At 37.4% G+C, this 20,560-nt stretch overlaps 1 protein-coding gene across 2 annotated transcripts in view; it reads left to right on the top strand.

Moving 5' to 3' along the window:
• The window catches only part of BRAF (B-Raf proto-oncogene, serine/threonine kinase), a 63,892-nt gene that overhangs the window by 27,574 nt on the left and 15,758 nt on the right, over positions 1-20,560 (top strand). Inside the window, exons 3-12 of one of the 2 annotated variants that reach the window (XM_009584461.1) lie at positions 391-494; positions 1,231-1,333; positions 2,633-2,781; positions 3,950-4,069; positions 12,691-12,850; positions 14,559-14,595; positions 15,995-16,114; positions 18,794-18,930; positions 19,626-19,743; positions 20,461-20,545. In XM_009584461.1, the coding sequence (XP_009582756.1) occupies positions 391-494; positions 1,231-1,333; positions 2,633-2,781; positions 3,950-4,069; positions 12,691-12,850; positions 14,559-14,595; positions 15,995-16,114; positions 18,794-18,930; positions 19,626-19,743; positions 20,461-20,545 (1,133 nt within the window). The remainder of the gene's footprint in view (positions 1-390; positions 495-1,230; positions 1,334-2,632; positions 2,782-3,949; positions 4,070-12,690; positions 12,851-14,558; positions 14,596-15,994; positions 16,115-18,793; positions 18,931-19,625; positions 19,744-20,460; positions 20,546-20,560) is intronic. The other variant, XM_009584462.1, reaches the window with a different exon arrangement.

The following is a 20,560-nucleotide window of genomic DNA, read 5'->3' as shown; positions in this document are numbered from 1 at the left end:
CACTTGGCATGTTGCCCCACTTAATTTTACAGCTTGGCCTGAACTTTTTATAGACATACGTAGTTATTAGCTATCTGTGTGCTGTGTCTCCACTTTCTTCAAGATGAAAAGAGTTGGAAAGTCACTTTTAGAGTTGGGTCAAGATTTCATTCCAAACGTTAATAGAAATGCAGAGCTTGTTCTCTCTTCTAGCTGAGCTAGATTGGTTATATACTATACACCAATAAAATTTTCCACAGTACAAAAAAGATTTTGAAAAACTCTTACCTAGCATTCTGTAAAGCATCATCAGAAGTGGATTTTAGCACGTGAGGGTCAAAATGTTTGCATCGGTTTCGGGGCATAAATTGGAACTTGTTTTAATTAATTTCTTTTGTATTTGACCTCTAGGTTCCAGCAAGATGTGGGGTGACAGTCCGAGACAGCCTAAAGAAAGCTCTAATGATGAGAGGTCTTATTCCAGAATGCTGTGCTGTTTACAGAATACAAGATGGGTATGGTTTGTGTGTGATGGTTTTTGCTCTTAGAATCTCTTCTTGGAGTTACCCAGTATGGCCGATTCTATCCAACATTGTGGAAATTGTTTTCAAAGTTCAGAATGATATGATACTTTGCGCTAAAACAATTTGTGCCTTGAAGACATATCTAAAAAGAATTGCAAACTCCTAGAAAAAGATTTAATCACTTTAAGAACAGGCATAATATAGAGTAATATGAGCTTATAGACTGCTGGCAAAACACTCATTAACCAAACTCATGCTAACCAAACAAGTATTAAATAGGTTTCGGTAACTTTTTGGTTTTATTTGATTTGGTTATAGTGCATTCTTAACTGAATATAGAGTTCCTGTGAGGAAAAAAAATTTGAGTTTCCAGCCCTAAAAAGTTTGTAGATTATCTTACTGCACAAAATTAGCCATCTCCTTGGAACCCTTATGGAACAGGTGGAACTTTCACAAGCACTTTATTTGATTAGAAACGTATCTGTCACCTTGGAACTAAAGAATCAGCCACTACTGGCGCTGATTGAAGAAGTGCATTTTGTTCCTGCAGTTTGTCCAGGGAAGGTGTGGTTTCCTTGGTGTGTTCTGAGCTTAATGTCTTGCCTTTAAAGTTTCCTGCAGTTAGAGACTGGGTAGCAAACCTCCACAGTGCAACTTTCTACCTGTCAGCAGGAGACCTGCAAGGGCTTGTGCGCTGGTGCTAATGAAAGGCTTATTTACACTTTAGAGAGAAGAAGCCAATTGGCTGGGACACTGACATTTCCTGGCTCACAGGAGAGGAGTTGCATGTGGAAGTCTTGGAGAATGTGCCACTCACGACACACAATTTTGTATGTACTGTTCTTTATGAAATGTTGAGTAGGGTTAAATCAACTTTGTACTTTCAAAATCAAATTAACAACTTCCAAGAATATTTTGTATCTGTGGGATGTGGTGGGGGTTGCAAAAGAAGTTTTTAATCACAATAGCTTAAGTGAATTAGATAGAATTGTAATTGAAGTAAGTGATGTTAGAGTACTTGATCGCCCTTAAAACTTTCACATTTGGATGGAATACACCCTTTAAAATCTATAAATGTAGGGGGTTTAAATCAGCACTGCATTGCAGAGCTGTAATAATAATCTACTATTTTTGTATTGCTGTATCTATAAAATGTATTCTGGGCCTCCCTGCTGGCTCTGCAGCAGCAATTAACTAATGAACTAACTATTCCCAGAGCGGTGCTGACATCATCAATGATGCTAGTGCACAAATATGTTTTGACCTGATAAGGCACCAAGTAAATGGAAGCTGCTAAACAGAATTTATCTAAACAGTTCCAGCTACATACAAAATCCAGGAAATGATGTTTGTTACATTGAGAAGAAAGACCTTTTATTTAAAAAAAAAAAAAAATTCTATTTGCAAGCTTAAACTATTTCACTCGAACAAGCTAGTTTGGCTATGGCTAGTTAGGTGAAAGTCTAGTAGGCTTAATGTTTTTTTGATACCCTTCTGAAATTTTTATTATTACGTGTAGTAATACAACTAGAATGTGTTTTTATGCCAAGTATTGCTGAATTTGAAAATGAAACTAAATCATTTTTCCTCCCCCTATAATATGAGGGTAATATATGTTCACCCTTTTGCAATTTTAAATGTTTCTGAGTTTCAGTAGTCAAAATTAAAACTATATGTGTAACCATATATAGAAGCCATATATATAAGCCATACGTGTATTTCCAGTCCTGTGAGTGTTGGATAGAAATGTCATTTGGCTCCTGGAAAAATTGGAAGATGAGATAATCTTTCAGCAGCTTTTGTTTTTATAGGTTGTATCCAATTAAATTCTGAATGTTTGTCTCTAGCATGATAATAGTGCACTATATTGCTTCAGATTTGTTGCTGTTTTTCTTACTGCTAATGAAGTGAAGCATTAATTCCAATAAACAGTTGAAAGAAAATTTTAATGCATGAAGGCTATTTCAAAAATGAGACAATCTTTTATGTAAATCTGTTTGATATATAAAACTATAGCTCCAACATCAGAAAAGAGGCTTGTAAGTGTATTTGAGGGAGGTAAAAGCAAATAGCCTGTCTTAGGCTTACAGAAGGACTCTATTTAATTATGATTATTTTTGACAATGTAGGTACGAAAAACATTCTTCACGTTAGCATTCTGCGACTTTTGTCGAAAGCTGCTTTTCCAGGGATTCCGGTGCCAGACGTGTGGCTACAAATTTCACCAGCGCTGTAGTACAGAAGTGCCACTGATGTGTGTTAATTATGACCAACTTGAGTAAGTAATCACAATTGGTTTTGAAGTTGAGCCTTTTATTAAGCTTTCAGCTGTCAGTGATTTCTTATGTTAGATCTGTAGTTCAGGAAATCAGAGGAGGTGCCTGAAAAAAATACAGGAGTTCAGCTGTTCTTGTGAGACTGCATAATTCATATTCTCTCTGTGCTAGCTCAGACAACCAGTTCATATTTTTTGCTGGACTATGAAATGCTTTCTTTGAAGCATAAATGGGGTGGTTGAGCACTTGACTGTATCAGACAGACTTCTCATTGTTCACAGTTGTTATTCTTAATCAAAACTAGTTCTTTATTATGCGATGGCTAGGGCCCTTAAATATTTAGATGTGGGTTTAGATGCGGGTTTATTCTCTTCAACCTGAAAAAAATGTTAAGAGACACTAGTTTAATATGGTGAAATTGCAGTTGGTTTTACAGTGATTGAAAATAAATCCATTGGTGAGTTTGCCTAGGTAAGAAACATAAAAGATGATGTCCCAAACCGTCCTGTGTTCTTGAATTTAATTATTGATCTATTTGTGCAAGTCTTTGATGTAGGTTAAGGATCTGGTGTAAAGTGGCTCCGTGTTCTATTTGATTGGTTTCAGCAGAGGCTGTTAAGTCTTTTAAATAGACTTTCATATAAGGAATCATTTAAAATGCTAGTTTCTCCTCCAAGAATAAATTTAACTTCTGCTTATGTTGGTATTTGTAACTGTTTCCTTGGGCACCTCTAGAGTTTGTGCTCAGGGCTTATGGATAACATAGTTCTATCCATTTGGCTTTTGGCATTGCATCAGTGCAAACATTAAAATAAGTTCGTGTACTCAACATATAGGTATAAGTTGTGCATTCTTGAGGAACAAGATGTTTGCAATTTCATCTAAAAGATTAAAAAATTACTTTCCACAAAGGTATGTTTAAGGCATGATCTTTTGATCCTTTGTCAAGTAAATAGTATTTTTAACAAATCTTGCAGATTAATTGTAGTGTAGTCTTTATTTTAAAATTTAGAATTTGATCGGTGGGGGTTTGGTTGTTTGGTGGTAGTTTTTTTTTGTTTGGGCGTTTTTTGGGTTTGGTTTTTTTTTTTTCAATCTTTGGGTGTTATATTGTGAAGCTTCTGGGTTTTGCACAAGTTAGGTTGTTTTTGTTTTGTTCTTGCCTCACAGTTTGCTGTTTGTCTCCAAGTTCTTTGAACATCACCCCATATCACAGGAGGAGGCCTCCTTAGGAGAGACCACCCCAGCATCTGGATCGTACCCCTCAGTGCCCCCCTCAGATTCTGTTGGGTATGACCTCTGTTTAATAACATAACATTTCAGTACTGTATGCTTAGAAACACTCAAAATACTGCTTTGCAACTCTCCACATTTTTGTGATCCGGCTTGTCATGCAAATATATCCACCTATGCTTAACTTTAAAGAAGTGAATGTTTTCATTCACATAAATGATATAAATTAGTAATGAACCTAAGTTAAACGTGTGCGAAAGTGTCTGTAGAATTGGGGCCTTACCTGTTAAACTGATTTCTCCTGCATGGAAGCTTAGACCTGGTCTAAACTGGAAAGATTTTATAATTAAAATTAAAACAAGCCAAAACTATATCCTTACAAATTCTTTTAGTTTGTGTTATCAAACTACAATTTGTTTGCCTTGAAGTGACATACCTCTGTTTCAGAATAAGCCACGCCACTATAAGATTGGTGTGAATAGATGCCAATTCCAGGTTCATAATACTGCTTTAGTAGCTTTTCCACATACACATTGGTTTAGTATCCTCCAGACCGGCTGTCTTCCTCCCGTTTAGATGTTGAGATACATCAATAGCATCTGTTTGCAGCAGAGACAGGTTTTGTAAAATCAGACTTCTAAAACTGACCACAGCTTCCATCCCCTGCGTTTTCAACAAAGATTCTCTTCCAACACTCTCTCTGTGAAGGGATAAGTGATCATATTTAGATTATGTTCCCAGTAGCTAAGAGATCACTGACACCACCCAGCACTAGATAGTTGAACAAATCTCCAGGAAAGAGTAACTCAAGGATGTGTATCAAAATCAAGAAACCTGATGCAGATTTATTAAGAACACCAAATACAAAAGCCTTCAGAAAAACATTCCTAAGACATGTGCTGCGTGGAGATGAACTGAATTTGGCAGAGGGGCTCTCTTGGAATAGTGAGCATTGTGCCCAAACTAAAACAGAAACACAGCTGGAAGCTACGCAGGCACCTGTGGACTCTAACTAGAAGAAAAATTCCCTGGACAGCCAAGACTATTTTATAAAAGACCAAATGTGATGCCTCCCAGGAAAATAGATTGACAGTCCTGCAGAAGGAACCTCATCTGGTAAGTATAAAGAGAGATGATGTTCTTATTTGTACTATTTTGTGCAGTTTCAAGTAAATTTGGAAGTGCGTCTTCCAGATAATGGATGTTGCCTTTATAGCCCGTGGATGTTAGTACAGCAGATTGTGATAAGGCTGCTGCTGTGGTTCTCTAAGCTAAGCAGCCTCTGCCTTTCTCATGGTACAGCTGAAATTATAACCAGGCTGGAACTACTAATCTGTGAAGAAGCTTGTTTATACCAACTGTGTTAAACGCCTGCGGATGCCAAAGGCACTATATAACCCCAATCCTAACACTGGTATATGCTAAATTTTCCTACTTTTCAGTTGCTTCTGCCTCACATTTGTGCTTTCTTACCAGTTTATGAGGATAGAAAGGGTGGATTATCTTAATTGATAAATGCACTACTTCAGGCGGTCTTAGTTTTGTGAAGTAAAAACTGAAAGGAAAAACTGAGACCAAAGCTGGTTAATGCCTTAAGGTTTTTAACTTCACATATATAAAAATATTAACATTTAAATATACTTGCCAGTTGAGGTTAAGGACCTTTTGCCAAGTGTTGCATCTGTAAATGTTTGTGGTTGCAGGAGCTGTAAAAGGTTTCTAGCTTTCTACTTTTCACTTTTTGCCTTGCTGTACACTTCATTGTTAAACCAAAAAAAAAGAGGCATACATCATGCCTTCAAAATTCTGTTTATTTTGAAAATGGCTTATGATTATCAGCTGGTGTTCATAAGTAGTATGCATGTTACAAAGTCATGCAGTTTTCCCCAAGCATCTGTATTTGTAGTTTCCTTTCCAGAAGCAGCTCAGATGATACTGTATGAGCATATAGCACTGTCCATACCTTTCCCCAGTTATCCTTTTGCCTTTCTTTAATAATACTTCTCTGCTTTTTAAAGACGTAATTGTGGAAATGTTAATTTCTCTGAATTTTTTTTAGAGTAAAAAAAAAAATGTTGGCCTTTTCTAAAAAACATATATTTACCCACGGTTTTGTTAAAGGGTACTGCTACAATATGGGACAACAGTTCAACTGGAATAAAAAAAAAAAAGGTGTGACATTTGAAGTTATCTTGTCTGGGAAGAGAGTAAGAGATTGAAATGTGAGAGTTGGGCAATGGGATTGAAAATATGAGGAATTAGCACTTTATTAACACTTATTAGTTTAATAATTGTTCCTTTGATTTCTCTGTTCTCCTAGCATCTTGCATGGCACAGCCCACAGAGGAAGGGATGTTACTAATCGTTTGGTAAACCTGAGGAAAGAGAAGGCAAACATCCTTCTTCATCTTTAGCCTTGTGAAGGGATTCCAGCAGCAGGCAGAGTGCCCAAAGAAAGGAAGTGTTTGTGTTACAAGACAAGCTCAAGAGCAAAGGCGTGTGTGACATGCTGAGAAATTGTCAAGGGATCAAATGGAGAAGTTGGAAAGAGAAAGGGACATAAAGAAAAAGACCATTGGACGTGATGCAAAAGCTGCTAAACATGCGGGAGAACTTTGTTTCACTTTGCTCATGTGTGACATCCTAAAGCAGTCCAGTCCTGTAGCCTTTCATTCTTCCAGCTGTACACCGTAGGCAGTCCCTCTAGACGTTCCACCCCAAGGGAGCACATACGGTCCCACTTGCACATTTCTGAACCCCTTATAAAAATGTGTCCAGCCTCCACATTAGGTCTTTTGTCCAATTTTAGTTCTTTCAGTTTGCACTATCCTGTTGTGCCAAAGCAGTCATTTTAGTTACAATCTGCACTTAACTGGAAAGAATAATTAAAAGTGTAGGTCTCCCTAATAATAGCCATTTGTAATAAAATTGAAGTACGCAAACTGTATATAATACATTGTATTCATTTCATTCATTGCACTATCATAAAGTTTCTGTACCTTTGCTCGTAAAATATGAGCACAGAATTTCTGTGAACCCAGTTCCCTGGATCTTACAGATATATGAAAATGGGAGAGATGAGCTATTCGAAATATTCTGAAGTTGTCTTTTTCAACTTCCATCTATTCTCTCAAATCTTTTGATGTTGGGCAAAACTCAGCAAACTCATGAGGCAGATATTATGGCAGGGTAAGTAACCTGTGGAGTGGGTGGTAAGGGGGCGCATGGTCAGACTTTGAATAGCACAGAGGCAGGTTGGACTCGATAGAAACTGAAAGCGTCTGCTTTGCTTGAGGCAGAACACTGCTAGTAAGCAGGCTGGCAACATCTTGGCTCTTTGAAAAACAACATTTCCCAACATGCTTAATCTTCTAAATTTGAGGAAGAAAGGGGGACTGTCTGGTGCACCATTCTTGGAAGCTTGCCAGTCTCTGTCTTAGAGCAGGCTCCAGCCTCTGATTAAACACCTCTGCTTTCCTTTCTGTCTTCCAAATGTTCACTGATCATTCTGCCTCAGCCGAAGATATTTAAATGTCTAGAAAAGCTTCTGAAAAGCCAAGGAAACAAAAACAGTCTTACGATACTGTATTTAGTACCACAACACCATTTAGATCCCCATGTGTTTAAGTAAGCAAAAGCTTTGTGTTTTATGCAATAAAACAATGATGAACTTTTCCCCTAAAAATTCTGGCACCAGACCTTTTCCAGACCACTCCATGTAAATGTTAGCAAACTTCCTACAGTATCCAACTTGATATGCATTCTTGCTGAGCAGAAGAGGCCTGGTATCAGAATCTTTAGAAAAATCATCTTTAGTCTATACAACAGGTGGGGGAAACTTCTTGCTCCCCAAAACTTTATTTGCAAAAACATGCTAATGAACTGAAACCTGGTTTGGAGGACTGACAACAGCTGTGTGGGTTCTCTTGATAGCCGCTGGTATATGAAGCTCTCAGAAATTTTAGGAAAGCATTGCTGAGCTTTGATCTGGGCCCAAAGACCAGTATAAATGCACACCATTGTGATAACCCTGGCAATTGTTTTTCACCTACAAGCCAACATGGATGAAAACAAGTTATGGTATAGAAAAATGCACTGATCCATGTGAAGTTACGACTGTTACAGATCTGTCCCATGATGCTTTTAGACTGACTTCACAGGATGCTGTAAGAGTATCTTCTCTAGCTTGTAGTTACAAACTTGTACTGCTATCCTTTTCTCCAAATCAACATTTGATTTGGTGTTATTGACTATTTCCAGTCTGCAGAGGTGGGGAAAGAAAAAAAAATTACTTTGTTTTCTGGCAATATCTATGGAGTACCACAATAATTAAATTAGAACATGTTTGGCCTTCAGAATTTACAGTTTACCTGCTTGCTAGTGTAGCTGAAATACCATTGTATCCCAGATCCTTAGTAGTCCTTAGAAACTGCTTGAAAATGGAAGTGCACTGTGTTCTTCATTAACAGCAGTAACAAAAAACAAAGCCAATCATACTCTGGTGTAAACCAAAAAAAAAAAAAGCCTTGGTACGCATTTTAGCTTGCAGTAGGTTTGGCTTGGGTATGAGTATGCAGTCCACCAGGAGAATAGTGTGTACTACACTGAGCCCTGTGGCTAAACTGAGATGCACTTCTTCGGGCTGGGAGGGGGAGAAGAAAAATCTCAGTCCAGTAGAGATGCTGACATTTTAAAAGGGAAGTGGCACACGCCCTATAACTGAAGCTAGGTGAATGTGTATTTTCAGTTTAAGTATTTGCCTAACTACAGCAAAATAAGAATCCAGGCAAAAATCTTGAAGCCCAAACGAACCTTTTTTAAGAAAAATCTTTCCTGAGTAGACCAGCTCTTAAATATATGAAGCATCACACTGGTGAGTTAAAGGAAATTGAGGAAAATCTGTATTAAAATTTTCTTTTGTATTTGTAAAGTGAACAAACTTGTATCATTGCAAGTTCTAAGATACGGTGGAGGTACTGTGTATGATTTTATAAAATTGTTTGTTTATATATGACGTAGCATGTGTGGGCACTTTTCTGAGTTACCTTCCTCTTTCCCGTGGACCCAATTTTGTAGAATAGTAAATCTGTGGACATGTTGGCACTTGCTGTGATTGACAAAGGGTAAAAATCTACATCTGGTCTGCAATTAGTCATCTCCTGACGAAACCTCTTTCTGTTTTGTCTTGATAAAAGGGAGGGAACAATGTGCTTATCCCAAATACCTGGTCGAAGGAAAAAGCATTTTCTGTCATACTGCCAGAAAAGGTTATAACATATTAAATCGAGATTTGACAACTCTATCAGCTTGTTGCCTGGGAAGCTGAGAATCATTTGTTAAAGGAATGCCCACATCTAAGAAGCTGGAAGAAAGTGCGCAAGATGAGGTGGTATAACCTCTCTAATATGTCAGAATATTGACCTCCTTATTTGTAGAAGGTCTCCTCTAACTAGCAGGTTGGCTGTTAACTGCTCACAAAGGCCACAGGAGCAACAGAAACTCGAATCCTGGTATTTGAACTGCTATTCCTTTAAGCCCCAGCCTGCTATACCTGTATGCCACAGTAAACAGTTCTTTGCAGCAGTTGTGTTCTGGTCCTCTTGACTTTTTTTTTTTTTTTGGCAATATGTTTGTTGGCACTATGTTTGCGTAGGCTACAGACCTAGTTTTGGAACTTGCCTGGAATAGACAATGTCACCCTTTTCCAAATGATGATGACTGGCCCTTTTTGCTCCAGTGTCCCTTCTACCATCCTGGAGTAATTAAAATTTAGAAATACTATAAGAACAAGCTTTTGGTAGGTAAGAGGATTGCTGCATTCTTTGTGGTGACGTGTTTTCTGTAGATCAAGATCTTGATGCAGAACAAGATACAGCTTTTGCCGCCCACAGGCGGTGGTAATCTCTTCTGAGCTTGTGATCTCAGTAGGCCATCTTGGCTAGCAAATCGATTGTGTCTTTCTCTTCACTAGTTACGTTTTTCTTGGCTAGCAAATCGATTGTGTCTTTCTCTTCACTAGTTACGTTTTTCAAGCAAAATTCCCATTTAGCAAAAATAATCTACCTTTTTGTAAGTGTCCCAAGGACACCCATTCATGAAATCCTGATTGTATAGAGCACACGGCTAACTGCTTATGAGATTCCCATCTGTGGATTCTTTGGTGTCTAAAGCCCAGAGATCCTCCCAATAATAGTTTAGAGACTCCAAAAAAGAGAGTTCTTTATTCTTTATCTTCACCTGTAATTGTTTTCTAAAGATCTGAACTTCCCCCAGTTAAAATTTAATGAGTAGAAAAAGCTATTCAAATTGTTTTCAAACATGATATGACATAGCATGCTATCTGTGCTAGCAACATGATGGGCATGATGACCTGTGACCAGAAATACAGAAGTGTTTGCAGATTCCCTTAGCAGATGACCATTTATGACTCAAAGGAGGATGTAATTGAAACAATATTTCTGCAATTTGGTTTTCTCTTCCTTGGTTTACTCATGATCACAGAAAATCTGATTGCTTCTGTTCTCGTCCTGTGGCAGAGCTCAAATGCTGTCTCACAGTCATTCCTAGTGCAGCAGTCTGATGTTTGTTGTTACACATTTCCCTTAATTTCATTATTACTGAGAACTCTCAGGAAGTTTGAGCAGGAGTTAGCTATCCCAACAATGACAGTACTGGCCTGGCTGAGACACTTTTTAGGCTTTTCTTCTGAAATCTTTCTGTGCAGCATCTGACAGCCTTGCTTTAACATGAAAATACAGTGCCTTAGAATGTCAACCAAGTCCTGCACTTGTATCTGTGCAGTGTCCCATCTCCTGATGTGGGTTCTGGTTGCGTGATGTCCTTTCAAAAACATTGAGGAGTTCAAAACTTTCTCATCTCCAATAAAAAAGATATTACCCGAAGGCACTTGTTAGCAATGAATGAAAACTTTAGCTTATGTATATGTACATCAACTGCATTTAAAAAACATTTCTGAAATTCTGAGCATCTTCTGAAATGCTGGGCTGTTCAAGGACCTTTCTCAGAGATTTGTCTATTGGCAGTTTCAATTCATTGCTTCCCGGTATCTTCCCAATATTTATATTCTGTCATGTGACAATAGGTAACTATTTTTAAAAAAAGTTAAGCAAGGTTAAACCCCCTACCTATTCTTCCCCTGCCCCACTTCCCAAACATAATCTAAGTATTTTATTACAAGACTTACTAGACTGTTACTTGAATTAATTCACAAGCGATCTGTTTTGCCATTCCCAATTGTGAGACTGTTGGCCAGGAAGGAAAAGATGACAGGTACTTAGGATACAGATAGCACTGAGTTCTGGGATCAGTGCCAAACTCTATAAAGTCTTCAATGAAAGGTAGGGTAATAGTCTTTAAAGCAGACCTGTTTCTGAAAAAATGTCAAGAGATCTGGTTGAAAATGTTAGTTGCCCCTAAAGATCTTTGGAGAGGCCAAGGAACCTTTGCTTACAGGAGGTGGCACCAGGACCTATTGCTGCTATATGCTGCTGTATGGTTTATTTCTGAAGCTTCTCCCTGTGGGCATTGCCTTTGTGGGCATGGTAACTAACCCATGAGTAATTGAATGGCTGGAGGACTCTACTCCTCTCTTAGGAATTGTGTTTTCTATAAGTTCTAAAAACCTTGTTGTCAGATATCACGTGTATTTCAACATGAAGTTTTCTTTGACAAAGGTGGCAAATGTTTCTCATTGACATTTTGCCTTATATCCATTAAATTGAATCGTTAGACTTAGCAGTGACTGACCTTGACTTGAGGAAGAGGTAAATGCCAATTTATTGTACCTTAACAATATAAATGGATAACCAAAGCAGTAGCATTCTGCCTTCTTACAAACGAAAAAACAAGTGTTTAGATGTTTTGTCTTTTAAATATATGATTCATGATACCATAAATTAAAGACTCTATCTACATTTATGACTGGTAGCATTTGTATTTCTTCAGAAAACTTGCCTGTATAGTTTGAACGCTTATCTTTCAAGTCAAATCTATTGCATTGCCTAACTGTAGCACTGTAAATAACATTTGAAATGTTGCACTATTCAAAGTTATTTCTTAAAGGTTGAGGTTAAGAGGTGATATGCTTATTTTTGGTATGAATAATTCATATTACATTGGCCATAAAATTAGTCAATTATGTTAGGTGACCAGTATTTAATTTTCAGTCTTTCTTCACTGAACAATAATCCCATCCATACAATTTGTTTTGTGACATCTTCTGACTGTAATGTTGATGTGAGATGTTAAGCGTTTTTAGTTTTCAATGGGTTGCCATTAAAAAGAGTGTATTGCATTAACTCTGAAGTGAGGAAACTGCAGAGTATCTTGCTATCTGCAGTGCATGTTGGGCTAAACGAATTTTTCAGATCAGGATTCATTATTACTAGTTTGGTATGGTATGCTAAGGTTTTTTGTTTTGTTTTAACTCAGAACACTTCACAGCCATGTAATTAGGTAGCTTGTGCAGCAGAGAGTTGTTGCAATTGATCATAGGGGAGTAGAGGACGTTCATTATAAATTGTTTTTATGCAGGCCTTTAGGTCAGTTTTTTTAATGTATGTATTATTATAGTTGAAAAGGACTTACCACACCCACTATGCAGTATTTGAAGCCATTTGTAGACCTAAATCCTCTTTTTCCTTGACTTTGTTTCTCAGACCACCAATTCTCCCTAGTCCTTCTCCTTCAAAATCCATTCCAATCCCACAGCCCCTCCGACCAGCAGATGAAGACCATCGGAATCAATTTGGGCAACGCGACCGATCCTCTTCAGCCCCCAATGTTCACATCAATACAATCGAGCCAGTCAATATTGATGTAAGTATTAATAACATTTGGATCAGGAATCGTAGATTTGATATTTCCCTTATGAATATCAGTGCGTTAAATTCATCACGTGTACACACGAGTGCTGTGTTTCTAAGCTAATCCTTGGTGGTCTGTCAGAATCTTCATAGATCCCACGTAAGATATTTTTTGCTATTGAGAGCTGTAAGAACACAAATAACCCATTCTCCAAAAGCAGAAACTCTCCTTTTGACAGTCCTGTCCTTTCATTTTCAAAGAAACATTCTACCACAAACCACTGCTCTTTTTTTTGTCGTTAGTCCCAAGGCTCGTGCTGCGAGCTGTACCACAGCGTTAAGAATATGAAAGCCAGTAATCACTCTTGCAAACCATTCTATGTGTTAAGCATATTTCTTTATATGCAAGATAGGCATTTTTAGTAATTGTAATTCAAGTAATATTGCTGGCGTTGAAGAAAATTAAACTATTGCAGTAAGCTGAGTTCAGGTTTACTGAATGTTCCTTAGGATTTCAAGAACCCAGTATATATTGTTCCGAGCATTCTTTTGGAGTATTTAGAAACTGCTGCACTAAATATGTTTTCCACATTTTTTAAATTTCTGGATGCTGAATCGTAAACAATAATAATAATAATAATGGTTGATATTAGATGTAAGGCCAGCTAGAACCTTTCAAAATGTTGGTTACAACAACCTCTTTCTTATTTTGCTAACATATACAGCTTGTATTTTACCCTTAAGTCTACTCTCTAGAAATTAGTCATTTGTCAGGTGAGCAGTCTTGAAATCTGCCTGGACACTGAGGCACAAAATCTGTTTTGCATGTGAGCTGAGCGAAAAGTGAAATGTTAGTCTGAGTATTACGAGTGTGGCCGCATAGGCATTTGCATATGGTATATGGCAGTGGTGCAGCTGAGAGGCAGGACCAGTGCTTTCAGCAGCAGTGCAGGTGTAGAAAGGAATAAAATAATTGTGTAACCAAAAAAAAAAAAACAACTTGATGATGAAAATGGACATACAGAGGGAAACTGCTAGAATTTTCTAATTTTCTTCTGTTTAAAAAATCCTTGGTGTAGTTTGCTTTTAGTCTGGATATGTTGTAAAAGATACTCTCACTTCACAGTGGATTGCAAGTGAAGGAAACCTTTTGCAGTTAGTCATTTCTGAGAAGAACAGAGTGCGCCTGGCTATGCAAATGAGATGCTTTGTTACAAGAAAAAATGAAGCAGAACTCATTTGACTGATGTACCTCAGTACAGAAAATTGGTGTCCCAGCTTCTGATGTGACAGTTCAAATAATTTGTGCCACAAACACTTTAACTAGAACGTTTGGTTCGATATTTCTTCATATATTTTGGCCAACTGCATGTTTAAATCAGTATTTTCATGTCAGCATCTATTTTGGATGGTGTACGTTTCACTTTACTACTGAGAGATGCTGTTCTTCATGTCAGCATCTATTTTGGATGGTGTATGTTTCACTTTACTACTGGGAGATGCTGTTGTAAAGCAACTAATTTTGAAAAGTTTAGTAGTTGTTATAAATAATTCTTTGGAGTCGCTGCTATTAGTAAGCCAGGGTAGGAAACAACTTTTATTTCATGGACAATGTATGAGGTTATGGATTCTCAATTTGATCAGTCTCAATTGATTCTGGAATGTAAATGATAATACCTAAATTAAACAGTTAAACACTTTTTTTTTTTTTTAATTTATAGGAGTTGATTAGAGACCAGGGTTTACGAGGAGAGGGAGGTAAGTAGTGTTTAAACTAGCTACTGTGCTATGTTTAATTACACAACCGCTCTGTCCCTTCCCTTTGTTCTACTTCCCTCTACAAAACACAGGCACAAAGGAAAATATGACTAGAACAAAAAACGAGTTTGCATTTGCTTGTCCATGAACTTAATATTTGTCTGACAAAGGTTTGAGTCATTTGCCAGTCATTCTGGGAGTGGGGGAGACGGAAGGAGAAAAAGTTTTGAAATGGTATCTAGTTTTTTAGTTTTAAAATTATCATACACTGTCACTTTTTTGCTCTCATATGCACACACTCATTCACTCACATGGCTGCACACAGATACGCTACAACTTCCCAATTCAAAGATTTTTATGCCTGTTGTTACCTTTTCACCCATGGAGACAATGGGGGTTTTCATTAAAACCATCAACATGGTAGATGGACCTTCCATATGAACTGCTGCATCCTAAAGCAGCATGAAATACTCCAGTTCTTCTCCCCCTCTACCCCTGCTGAAGATGCTGCTTTGCTGTACTGCATGCCTGTGCTACTCTTGGAACCAGGTTGTTAGGACCTTACGCTAAAGCCAGGTCTTTTTATGTTTCCTTCAGTAACACACAGCCCTAATTCCCGGTTAAGTCAGAACTATGCCAGAAGATTTATTTTTCTTCACGTGATACACGGGCCATGTTAAGTCACTTCTCCCACTGGCTGTCAAGGTCCTGAGAGGGCTTCTTATGCGTTGTATTTATTCCTATGGATATAATATAGAAGTAATAGAAATAAAGGAATAGTAAGTAGGGCAGGCATATGACAGTTTTTCCAACTCCAAATCATTAACACAGTTGTCTCCTACTACTTATAAATTGCTTCAGCCGTAAGTAAAGTCTGAATTACCTTAGTGCACTCTATCCTGATCTCTAAGGTTTTGTACTGTGGGCTATCACCGACTTTTTCTCCCATCCAAATCTGATAGTTGGTAGGATGGTACCTATCTACTGCGTTGTGTTTGATGGAGCTGTTTTTCTTATGCCAGCAATAGAACGATTTTAAAAAGAAATTTCCTTTAATCCTGCAAGCCTACTAATTTAAAGTTGCCAGTTTTAGCTATTTTTGTATGTGTTGATAGGTGTGGTTCTCCACAGTTTTGCCCATTTTGTCCAGCATTTAAATGTTGTGCTATCATGTCGGTTTTAACTTTTGATCATGAACTGTCTGCTTGGCATCTGAAAACAATTGGCTGTTCCCAGTCCTGAAACAGTTATTAGTAATTGACTTTTTTTTTTCCTTCAAAGTACAGAACCAATCTATGAATAGGAGTCAAAGCACCCTAGTTATTTCCCATGACTTCTTTCATTTCTTCTATGTGTCTGTCTTTCTGTCTCTGCCTGCCCGTCTCTTTCTCTCTAACAGCCCCTTTGAACCAGCTGATGCGCTGTCTTCGGAAATACCAATCCCGGACTCCCAGTCCCCTCCTTCATTCTGTCCCCAGTGAAATAGTGTTTGATTTTGAGCCTGGCCCAGTGTTCAGAGGTAGTTGGGCTCTTCTTTCTTGTTTTCACCCAAACAAAATAAGTAAAACCACAGATGCTGTTTGTGCCTCACCCTCACACCGTGTGTATGTAAGTGTGTGAGTTTATCAAAACACCTCTGGTTTTTTGCTTAGCCTGGCTGGAATGCTTTGAATGTGCTTTTCACACATACTCACTTTCACCTTTACACGCTTGAAAATGACTATAAAGTCAGTCTGACTTAAATCTTCAAAAGCAAGGAATTTCATAGTTGAGGTTTTTATGTGGACCTTAACATAATTTTTCTAAACAAAGGTCCTTGGATTGTGTTGCAGTGATTTTAAAGACAAAGTGATGTCCTTAACTTAGAATTTCCTTGACTGTTCAGTTTAAGTCAGTTCAGTGCTTTAACAGTTTTCTATATTTAATATTCTTTGTTTTGAAAAGTAATCTAGGAAATCAAATGTGAATTACAAACATTTCCATTGATATCTTGTTCGGTCTCAAGCTTTTCAAGTAATGTGTCATGTCAACTTTCAACAAATGCTTCATTTTGAGAATGTGCTGTTGATACCACATGGGGGCTCTAGATGGTTTAGACCATGTAGTTTTTATTTAGTTAGTAAATTTCCAGTGAAACAGTGTTTGTTTGCATCCTGTACCATGTAAAACAAGACTTTTCCATTTTCACATCATTGACTCTGGGGGTAGTTCAGGCCTAAAGCTGTCAATGGATCTGTTGTATTGCACAAAATCCCAAAAAACTCTGTGGGATTTCATATGCTGGAGAAACCAACTATTGAGTAATAGCATGAAATGTAAATATTTGTGTGTGTATGTATACATGTAGAAATGGGTAGTTCAGTGCATGTAGTGTGGTTTTCAAATGCTACCACCTTGGCTGTTTCAAAGACTTTTGTTTCAGAATATATCAAGAGCAGTTCACCTTATGAAATTGTAAAGTTCTTCCAGAATTTTTTTTAGAAGACAGGTGTTCCCAACAAGCAAACTGGCTACAAAATGGAATACGTTACGTACAGCTTCAGAGTCCAAGCTAATGACTTAAGTCCAACATTATCTGAAGTATTCTACTCTAGTAACTTGGAAAACAGGCCATCTGGTATTATTATGAACAGATTAACTATAATGCTCTACCATGTGCTGTAAGTGTTTTTGGTGAAGGATGAATATTGTGCTAGTGTTTCTATGTCGTGGTATTAAAATCTAAGTAGGAGACTTTAGTTACCTCTAAAGAAAACACATTCTAGTAGAGCTTTGCTATTACAGAGAAAGTCTATTACCCAGTAAACTTTTGGAAAATCGCTCATGTTCTGGGAACATTATACATTTAATTCCATATATGTGTGATTCCAGACAAATAATATAATAAATATATGACTGTAACATGAATATGAACAAAAGTCCATCCTTCAGGTCATTGGCTTCCAGCTGCTTGTAAATGTAGTTAGGATGCCCAATATGCATCATTATTGTTGCTTTAACATGTGGGACAAAGTTTATGGATGCTGCGTCCCATTTTTGATGTGTGGGTATGTCATTATTTTGTGCTTCCACTTCTAAATGTATGGATTTTAGCTTAGTGAGGACAGACAGCGATTAATATGTATATAGTCTGATAAATTAGCATGCACTGGGTGACTGAACTCAAGCAACAGTTTTAAAAGTCACAAAGTCAATTTTCAAGTCAAGTTGGCATTAGGAGACACTTCTTTGGTAAGAAGGAGGCTTCTGAAGGAATACGAGGAGGAATATCGTCTTCTACCACTTCCCAGAGCACTAATGGCGAGAGAAAGCATTGGAATGTTGGAGGTCTTGTACAATGAAATACATTGTTTAGCAGAGCAGCATGAATTTAATTAACAGATGACCCTATTTTATGTCCTTTGCATTCATAACCTTGTTACAAATAATTATCATGTATTTTAAAAAGCAGTGTCTAGTTAAGTGCTCTATTTGTAAAGAGCATTAGGGCTCTGAAACACAGCTCTGTTAGTGACATTTTCCTGCATAGATTTGTTTAGATAACATATAGGCTACAGATGTACTGTTCTTTTTGTATTTAATAGAATATGCCTCAAAGTACTAAAGTACTTGCTCTTTTTTTAATCCTTTTTACAGTCTAATATTTGCTTTTAAATAAGAGCTCTCTGCTAACAGATAGCTTTAAAACAGCCAAATGGTTTTCAGGTGGCACTTGGAGACTCAACTAGAAAACCTTTCAGGTTTTTTGTGTTTAGTCTATTTTGATTCCAGAGTACAGTATTTCAGCTATTTATTGGGTCCCTAAAAGGTTAGCTACAGGAAATCTGAGAGGTAGCTGCTGCTAACTAAAATGCTACTACTTTTCTTCTCAAAGAAACTGGTGGAATTAAAAAACACATTTGAAATTTTTTTTTTTTCTATTTAAAGAGACATTGTCCTTCTGATAATTCATGGACAAGAGACTGGGGACTATCTGGTATACAGGGATGTTTGCTATAGACTTGTCTCTTCCTGAAATCTAAGACTTGAGCACTAATCTAATATTAGGACAATATTCCTAGTATATGTTTGTTCCCTCTTAACATTTACATTGATGTTTGGAGATACTGCATCTTAAATACAATTCTTACACCTAATATCAATACATTCTTGTAAGCTGGTTTCTTATAGATAAAATTATCCTGTTTCTGAAATTTAGGTTCAACTGCAGGTTTGTCTGCAACACCTCCCGCCTCTTTGCCTGGGTCACTCACCAATGTGAAAGCGTTACAGAAATCACCAGGACCCCAACGAGAAAGGAAATCATCCTCATCCTCAGAAGACAGAAATAGAATGGTAAGGGAAAGATCAGCTATTTTCATTCATGTTATGGTATAGTCATAGTATAGAAATACTACACAACCATGTTCCTCTCACTCTTCTTTCATCAAAGCCTTCTGAATTATTTTGAAGATGAGTATGGTAATGATCAAGGACCAATAATAATGGAACATTGAAATTGTGGGACTGATATATAAATCATTTAAATAATTGACTATACTCACTTTTACTCCATTGCACCCAAATGTCTTGATGTGCTTCATATTATAATGCCAGTTTCCCTTCAAATAGCAGCTTAACTTTGCCCACCATGATTCATGAACTTTGAAAGTTCTCTAGTGATTCTCAAATGTAACAATACCTAAAAATGTCTGCGTTTTTTTAATTCACAATTTAGCGTTATGATTGAGTAAGAATGGAAAAATAAATGTGACTTTCTCTTTGGAAAGAGTTTCTTAATATTTACTGGTTTTAACACTGCCAGAAACCTGTGGCAAGTATTTCATGCCAGGAAATAGTTTAGTATACCTGTGTGCTGAGGTTTTGTGTATGGCTGGCTTGAAAAGTCAAATGCAGTATCTGAAAAAGAAAGTTCTTTTAGGACTTCAATGATATGAAATGCTGATACCAAATCTTTAAAAAGGAGTTGTTTTCACAAACATTAATGGACTTGCTTTCTTCCGTTTTATTGTTTATGCATATATATAAAGAAAACCCTTGGTCGACGGGATTCAAGTGATGATTGGGAGATACCAGATGGACAGATCACAGTTGGACAAAGGATAGGATCTGGATCATTTGGAACAGTCTACAAAGGAAAGTGGCATGGTATGTGGCCATCATGGCAAACAGTTATTCTTAAGCAAGTAACATTGCCTGCTGGGGGTCACCCAGTTGGAAAGCAGCTTTGCAGAAAAGCGCCTGGGGATTCTGGTGGACACCAGGTTGAACATAAGACAGCAGTGTGCCCATGCCGCAAAGAAGGCTAATGATATCCTGGGCTGCATTAGGCAAAGCATTGCCAGCAGGTCGAGGGAGGTGATCCTTCCCCTCGACACTGGTGAGGCCACACCTGGAGTGCTGGGTCTAGTTCTGGGCTCCTCAGTATGAGAGAGACATGGGCACGCTGGGGAGAGTCCACTGAAGGGCCATAAAGATGATTTTTAAATTAGTAAGTAGTGTGCTAAATAGGTAATGTTAGAACTTCAAACTGTTTAGAAACTCAACTCTTGCATGTTCTTCTGAATTAAGTAATTATTAGGCTAAAGATGAAACATAGTTACTAGAAAGGCTGAAGTATCCATCTTGATGAATGAGGATTTCAAATGTGTATTTGGAAAGCTTTAACTTCGCTAGGATTTCTCAGAGTAAAATAAGAACAGTGCTTATACATTTTACAGAATATTTTCTTACTTTAATATTGTAGTGGTTTATTTCACGAAAGCTAGAAAATAGGGTATCTCAATATTTCTGATGCTCTGTATAGCACTTTCTCAGTAGAGGAATATGTATCAATGGCACTTATTAAAAATTGCTATTTTAAAGGTGATGTGGCAGTGAAAATGTTGAATGTTACAGCACCCACACCTCAACAGTTACAGGCTTTCAAAAATGAAGTAGGAGTGCTCAGGTAAGAATATTTTTA

The sequence above is a fragment of the Fulmarus glacialis genome, unplaced genomic scaffold (genome assembly GCF_000690835.1).
Source record: "Fulmarus glacialis isolate BGI_N327 unplaced genomic scaffold, ASM69083v1 scaffold1159, whole genome shotgun sequence".
In the NCBI taxonomy this organism is placed as follows: Eukaryota; Metazoa; Chordata; class Aves; order Procellariiformes; family Procellariidae; genus Fulmarus; species Fulmarus glacialis.
This window is presented reverse-complemented; position numbering and strand designations above follow the sequence as displayed.